Source organism: Balaenoptera physalus, assembly GCF_965194825.1.
Source record: "Balaenoptera physalus genome assembly, chromosome: 14".
Classification (NCBI taxonomy): Eukaryota; Metazoa; Chordata; class Mammalia; order Artiodactyla; family Balaenopteridae; genus Balaenoptera; species Balaenoptera physalus.
In genome coordinates this window covers 3858835-3867293 of record NC_138893.1, presented here as the reverse complement: position 1 = coordinate 3867293, position 8459 = coordinate 3858835, and the positions used below count along the sequence as shown (strand labels likewise).

General features: G+C 34.5%; 1 protein-coding gene across 1 annotated transcript in view; it reads right to left on the bottom strand.

Moving 5' to 3' along the window:
• Positions 1-8459, bottom strand: part of ANK3 (ankyrin 3) — a 342898-nt gene that overhangs the window by 72357 nt on the left and 262082 nt on the right. Inside the window, exons 26-28 of the mRNA XM_082424963.1 lie at positions 7884-7990; positions 2702-2926; positions 2091-2189 (exon numbers count right to left, since the gene is read on the bottom strand). Of these exons, the coding sequence (XP_082281089.1) occupies positions 2091-2189; positions 2702-2926; positions 7884-7990 (431 nt within the window). The remainder of the gene's footprint in view (positions 1-2090; positions 2190-2701; positions 2927-7883; positions 7991-8459) is intronic.

Here is an 8459-nt window from a genome sequence, read left to right as displayed (position 1 = left end):
AAAAAAAGCCACATTATTTTGGTATCAAAGGAAATAGGTTTATAGTTTCATACTTTTAAAAGTGTTTCATTGACAGTATTCATTTGAAAATCAGAGGTGCCACTAAGGTTGGGAATGATTTCAAAGCTGCAGAATCATTTGCTAATTAAATAATATATTAGAAGCCTGAAAACATGCCATTCATTCATTCACAAACAATTCTTGGGGGCCTATCATATGTTAGGCATTTGATTTAATAGGAGGAAAATACTCAGCACATGTAAGTAATCGAGGAATTGAAAGTTATTAAAATAGACCATAAGAAAGAAAGTTGGTCCATTTTTTAAAACACAATAGTATATTGTATTATACAAAACGCTCATGATTTAAAAGGACACAGTCATTTCTTTAAAAAAGAAATTCTGTAAATTGCCTATTTTGAAAGATTACTGATTTTCTTTCCCTTAGCAAGAAAACAATCAATATAACAATCCACTCCTTCCAACGGTCAGTTTTCATAACTTTCATGGCCTGTATAGTCAAGACAGTTTCTTTGATTTTTACGTTGTGAAATGGGCAGCGTAATTTCCTAGCTCTCGTAGGACTGCATAGGAATTAAACTCTCCGAAAAAGCACTATTGGTTTGAAATTGTCATATAATGATCTATTAATTTTTGACAGTGTCCTTTTGCAAAAGAAGGTGAAAAAATGGCTGCAAATTGAAGATAGCCAATCAAGCACAGGAATAATTTTGTTAAATTTTGAAGTAGGATAAATGCTAAAAAAGATGAATGGAAGTAAGCAGACCACAATCACACACAGTTTATGTAGTTGGATTGTGCAGCTTTATTTTATGACATTTAAGTAGACAGTATCATTATTCTCCTACAGAGGTTGTATGTAACCTCACCTCTTAGCCTATGTGTTTATGTACATGTGGTAACAGAAGATACAGGCTTAAATAGGTAATAGCATAAAAAGGGATAGTAGTTGTAATGACCAAACGACATAAATAAAAACATATTAATATTTAATTTATTACAAAAGCATTCACTTAAAATGGGATGATAAATATGAAAATTTTACTTTGGGCAAAATAATTATAATTAATTCAAATTAAGGGTTTGAAAATTTTTTTATAATCCCTTTATTTTTCAGTGGGTAAAAACAAAATCAACTATTCCTAATAGTGTTAGTAATTTCAAGAGTTATTAAGATGTTTACCTTAGTTTTTAACCACACCTGGTGATTAGACATTAAATTTTTCTTTTTTTGAAAACTAGATACAATCTTTGCAGGTTAATGCATCAGATACTGTCACTCTAAATATTTCAGGAATGTGGCTTTGTGTATGACATTCAACAGTATTGGAGAGGAGAAATGAACAAGGGTCTGGGACCAAGGTGAAAGCCAAGCATAACTTTTCATAACAGGTTTCTTCATGCAGACTGCCAATGCAAACACACCAATCAGACAGATAAGCAGACAGACAAATACCAACACATTTCAGCTTAAACAGAACAAAACAATTTAATAACTTTAGTAGAATATGCTACCTGCTGCCTATTTGATTTTCTTTAAATATCTTGTATTCCCAACATTTTTTCAAAATCAGTTTACTTATTGATGACTTGTCCATCTCACAGCCCATAAGCACTTTTTAAAAAATGTAACTCCACACACATATATATATATACAGGTATATATATATATATATACACATATATATCATTTACAGCAAATGTTGATTCAAAGCCTGCAAATATCTTCTTTTACACTGGGTTAAAATTAGACTATCAGTCTGTCTTAAAAACTATCATCATCAGTTGAAACATTTCAAATTAAAGAAAGGTTTACAGAAGCACAAAGTTATGAAAGCAGAATGCTTGCAGTGAATTCCACATGCTTGAAAAGCACAAGATAGGTAGCGGTGCTGCATTAAGTCAAGCCACTATGATTTTTTTTTCTTCTTTCAGTGACACACATCAACTGAAAGCATTAAAAACCGAAAATAAAATTAAGACAAGAATAAGACCATGGGTGTGACAGAAAAAAATTGAAAATGGAAAAAGAATTGTAGACATTCTGTATCTTGTCTATAAAGATCCTACCCAATAAATTTTGTTCCTTGAGGCCCAAGCTGCAGGATTCGGCTAACCAAGCTCTCGCCCTCATTTACAGGGGGAGGATTGGTAGGAAGGTGCAGTTTACTGAATAACATCCGTGCAGCAGGAAGAGAAACGAGAAGGGGAAACTGTGAACAAACTGTCCGTCACGACAGAGCCTGCCTGATTTGCACCCAAGTGCCACCTCAGAAAATAAATTCATTTTTTCCTTTTGTAAAATACCATATCGCAATGGACTGTTCCCCCCAAAATTATCATTAAAAAGACATGTACCCAAAATAGCCATTTATTCAACGTGTGATATATAAGAGTGGTGCCTTGACTTCCGCGGGGGCCGCTGGGGTTCCGTGCACTCACTGAGCAGAGAACGTGCTTCTCGGTTAGTAAAACCTTTGGCCAGCAAACTGAGTTAAGGAAGTACCAGCCTACCAGCTTTTCAGAGGATTACACAGCTTTGTGACCTCTGATAACTACGTGAATGCTGTACTCGACTAAAATGGTCCAACTCCACAGATTTAACTACTTGAGCTGACAAGGGTAAAGAAAATCAAAGATGTGGTATGAGGGCCAAGATGAAAACTGACAAAATGACTTACCCTAAAAATTGTGCCCCTGCAGGACCCATTTCTACCAGCCTACTGGCTAATCCCTCTCCTTCCACCATGGGGGGTGGGTTGGCCAGTTTATGTCTCTTTACCAAACGGCAGGTGATACGGGTGGGGGCAGTGCACTTGCGAGGAGGAATGATGATTCTCATCCCGTGGTGCCGGCTTCCCCTCATGGAGCCGCCTCTTGCATCCACCATAAAGCTAACCAGAAACCTGCAGGGGGGGAAGATCAGAGGCCAAATCAAGGAGAGACAGAAGCCGTTTTCACAGCGAGTTTGGAAACTGAATGTTAAAGTGACAGACAAGGTAGCTATCATTCCCTCTCTTTAAGAATACATTGGAAGTAAATACAGTGGAGTCACATCAAACATGCATTTGACTTGTGAACTGAGCAAAAAGTAAAACACGACACTTTAGTTTTTGATGGTGCATGGCCCTCCAAACAGAAGCCAACCACTCTGTCAGATGCTCAAAATGAAGGAAGAGTGCCTGTTTCAGAGTTGGGATAAAAGCTGGCTATTAAACGACTGTCTTGCATTTAAAAACAAACCCACTGTATGCGGTCCCTGTGGGTGGTTTAAGTTTACATTCAAGGGTCATTTTACCTATCAGTGGTCTTAGCCATGTGCCGACTATGGAATCTCTCCCCCTCAACAAGTAAGATGAAACTCCACAGTATGTCTTAAACATGTACAACTCATAAAATGAATGTATCTTTAATCATACCAACACTCTAATTTTTACTGTTTTCACAAAGCAGAAAATAAGAATAAAAGAAGAAGGTGACTAAAGTTTTACTAAGGCAATTTTGATGGAAAGGGGTTTAATCTTTTCAATATCAATTTGGCTTAAAAACTGTTTAAAATAACCTACATTTGAGTATCTGTACAGCAATACAAAAATGATTGAACAGACTTTTTAGAAAATATCTCTAAGTTATACAGTTCTGTCATTGGCTGTTATATTAAAGCTAGGGAGGAAAAATTATTTGTCTGCATGTAGCTATGAAGATGTAAAGAATTAACTGTGTCATATTTGTGTAATATCTTTTTAAAAAAATTTTATTGAAGTATAGTTGATTTACAATGTTGTGTAAATTTCTGCTGTATAGCAAAGTGATTCAGTTATACATATATATATTCTTTTTCATGTTCTTTTCCATTATGGTTTATTACAGGATATTAAATATAGTTCCCTGTGTTATACAGTAGGTAGGACCTTATTGTTCATCCATCCCATGTATAATAGTTTGCATCTGCTAACCCCAAACTTATTTGGGTAATATCTTGATTCCTATCATGTGTTCGTGAAAAAAAGACCTCCGTGACTCCTCCCACCACTGTCACCGGGTTGTAAAGCACTCTGATGGATGTAAACCAATGAGCCCAACATACGGAAGAGTGCAAGTCAGAGACTGGGGAACAGAAACACGTATTTTTGCATTCTAATTTTCACATGTGAAAATACGCTTATTAGTGGGAGAGCACCAAATGTTGATATTTAGAAAATTGTTTGAATACCTACAGTATTTGGGTGGGTGGGGGGGGAAGGGGGATAATCCCATCCATCAAAATCCTCTACTATTTACTCTTCTAAAAAACAGTTCTAACATCCTACAAATAGATTTCAGACCTTGCTTGGCAGTCCTAGCTGGAGACCCTTTCCTAAAGAGTGATGCCTCTTGACCTTGGAAGAGTAACCTCTTCAACAAAGCAGATGGACCCACCATCCCCATGGAGAGAGGCAAGAGCATGGGGGTCACTTTTCAGCCTATCAGATTTTCAGAACCAACTCTGGTCATCAGTGAGGTGGAATCAACTTCACACCCTTTTGCTCATTTTGGATTTAGCTGTTTTCCTCTGGATTAATTAATGGTTTCATATGTTTTTGATATCATTATACGTACTTTGAGAGACCGGAACCACTAGGATATTCGAAATATGAGGGCAAGAGACTGAGTCTCTCAAAAACAAAACAAAACAAAACAAAAATCACTCCTCCCTAGTCAAAGACAAAGATACTTGTTCACTTGTACAAGTGTCCAGATGAATTGTCTCCAGTGTTGAATGATAAAAGGGTCACTTGAAACTGCTCTGGGGAGCCTATACTTTTTTAGACATATACATACTTAACAACTACTTTTATTCAGTAATAAAGACAATGTGGCATATTATAAGGAAGCCCAACACAAAAATCTGATCTTTCCCAGCTTCCAGTAGTTAAAAATCAACTTGTGCTTGGGACTAAGAGTAACAGAATGAATTAAAAATGATTCCAGATAAACTCTGGGTTTGAAAATGCAGTTGTATTAGTATTGATACAGATAAACACTGGAGTGTTTACACTGAGAGGGCTGTGTTTGCCCTGGCAACAAACAGCTGAGTCTCACTAATACAGATAATAATTCAGATCAGGTTTGTCTTGTTCACTGCTTGACCTACAGAGCTGAGCAGTTCCCACACATAATAAGCACACAGTAAATGTTTATTGAATAAACCAATGAAAAAACCCATTTTGTTAAGTGTGCTCAGAAACTGCCTAGGTCAGACTTGGTTACTAACACTGAAAAAAAATATGGAAAAAATATATACATATATAAATATTTTATATATATAAAGTATATATATATATATAAAGTGAAGGTAGTGTAAGAAGGTTACCAGTGCCAATATAAAAATACCCCAGCTACAAAGAATATCAGAACCAAATGGAAAAACCATGGCTTAGAAGATTTTATAAAATTGGAAGAATCTCTTTGTCTGTGTTCTGTGTAGCAACTAGTGCATAGTTGGTGCTCATTACTGATTATTTATTGTTGTATGGTTTTCAATTTTACAGACCCAAAAGACTGAGGAAAGATGGGAGTAGGTGTTTAAGCCTGATACTGAGTCCTATTATTCAATAGCATTATGAAATATAATGATTTGTTTTCTTAACTCATCCCTTACATATTGTATGCAAAATAAAATTTCATGCAATATAACTTACAGAAACAAATGAAAAGGTGATATTTAATCATATTCATTGTATCTTATTAATATTTAAACTAAAGCAGGAATTCTACAAATGATCCTAAAACTAACACACGAATGTTTCTAGCTTTAGGAACAGCAGGATGACAAATGCTGATACACTACAGACATTGACACAATCTAACTGTGGGAAAAATTCACATAAATTAAAAATACAAAAAGGGATGGTTCACATAAAAGACACAGTTATCACCTTGAATCATACTGAGGAAGTGGAGAAGAATAGCTGCAAAATAATTTAGAAAGCAAATGGGAAAAATTAATGTAAGATAATTAGAAGCAAGCAACAGAAAATGTCAATGATAAGCAAAGGAAAAATAAAAACCATCAGAAAATGAAACCAAGGCATTTGGCATTTGTGGGACAACTTGGAAAAAGATTTGCCTTAAATGGCTATATATAAGCTACACCATAGACCTGGCATTAGTGAACTATTTCCAAGTGTATACCAAGTGTATATTTTCCTTTTCAAATAAGCCCAACTAGCTGCCATTACTTTTCCTTTCCTGCAAAAGTCTACTGTCTTCAGTGAATTCAAGGGGAAGGAGAGATTAGTTGCATATTCAAATACTACACTGCCTCAGTGCAGGGGAAAGCTCATTTCTGATTTTATTATCCTGTGATCCCTCAACTTCTCAATTTACTAAATTAAACCCTAGTGCTTTTCTTTCCTATGTAGAATACAAAGTGCTGGTTCTAGATTTTTGTCACATGGTGGCAATTCACCAAGTTTGGTTCAAAAAACTCTTCAGTATGTTTGCCCACTTAATGAATGTATTCTGGGTGTTTTATATTTTCCTTCTCAACTTTTTTTTTTGCTCTGTTTTTTGCTTTTGCAATTTTAGACCCAAATACATCTACTATAAATTGTGTAACTATTTAAAGCAGTTTAAAATGTAATATTACTATAATTAAAGCTTTTTCTAACTGAATTAAAGAAATGCAATATTAATGATTCAAAGACCACCATGTAGTTTATAGTTTATAAAGCACTTTCATGTGAATTATTTCCATTTAAATGACATTGCAGTGACTTGTTTTTCACAATTGTGGTGTTACAAGCCACAATTGTGTAAGAATACTTTAACCTGCAACATTACTCGGAGTCTAGGACTTGTCCTCTGTAAAATGGGGATAATGAGTAAAGCCTATCTCAGTGTCATTTTAAGGTTCAAATAAATATTAAATAAGATAATACATGTAAAAGATTTAGCACAATGCCAGATACATGAAAAGCACTAGGTAGGTTAGCCATTACAATTTATTGTAATTGAAAGCAGCAAAAAATACTTCATAAAATATATAAGGCACTTCACAAATGTTAATACTGTTAATTTATTTAATTCAGAATTAAATAAATTGAATCTGCACTTGTCCTGGATCACCACTAATTTATGTCCTAAATGTCAATTTCAGAGGTGAAAATACTTTGAAATTTTCATCATCTTAATGAATTATTTCGATTCCATTTGTATGTGAATCAATTATCCCAAGTTTAATTACCTATAATAGGCTAAGAATCCAATATCTAAAAATACAATAATTATCAATTCAGCAGTTGAAGCAGGTCACCTTTTAGCTGCCTGCCTCAAATTTTGCTGACTAACAGGGCAGCAACAAGGAGCCTGTTTGATGTGGTTTTTACTATAGCACTTCCAGGGTACACACGTTGGTACATTCACTTTTTCTTTTCTTTTTAAAACTTCATTTATTTAAAAAAAATTTTAATTTAATACAACTTCATTATAATTTTATTTCAGGAAAATCAGATACTCAGAAAAAAACTTCACTTTAATAAAGTAAAATTAAGAGAAATGACTATATTAAATTTTTTTTTATTGAAAAGGAAAATTAGAGATCTAAAAGTAGTGCCAGAATAGCCAGGAAATTGTTATGCGCCAATACTTTTATTAATTTCCTTTCTAACATGGTGCTTTTACCAATAAAAATAGATATGCAGATTTGTTTAGAAAAAATATTTACTAATGATTTACAAATATATGCCACATATAGTCACTAATGAAGTCCTTTAGAAGATCAATATCTCATACATGTGAAGCTTGTCAATATGAATTTATAACTGCAAATAGTAAGTGCAATGTTAATTTAATAGGAAAAGTGACTTTTTGGTTACTTACCCGGAATGAACAGGACTTGAGACAAGATTGACATTGTCCAAGGTGTCTGCAGCCCAGCTGTAATGTCTAAGAGAATCTGAATCAAATTCTCTTGTGAATGTTAGATGCTGAAATATAAAACGATATATTGTGTCAACAACCCATCCAAGACAGTGGTTTCTCTGTACGTACAAAATACACCTGTATGTCTCCACAGTCCAGATAGTCTAAAATTCAAAATAAGCATATATATATATATTTTTTACAGTTGTCCCTTAGTATCCTCGGGTGATCAGTTCCAGGACACCCCCCACCCACCCATCCCTGTGGATACCAAAATCCGGAGATGCTCAAGTACCTTATATAAAATAACTAATGTCATTGGCCCTCTGCATCCATGGGCCTGACTGTACATTCCTCCACAGGTATACATTGAAGTTTCAAGAATTAGAAATGACGTTTATTGATACACTGTATTATTTCAGTCTTTTAAGAAACCATCTTGAGTAACTGGCATGGCACAAGGAATATCACAGAAGTAATGCTAACCATGATTTTAAGTACTTCAACAATCTCTAAATTAATCTGACAATTGTA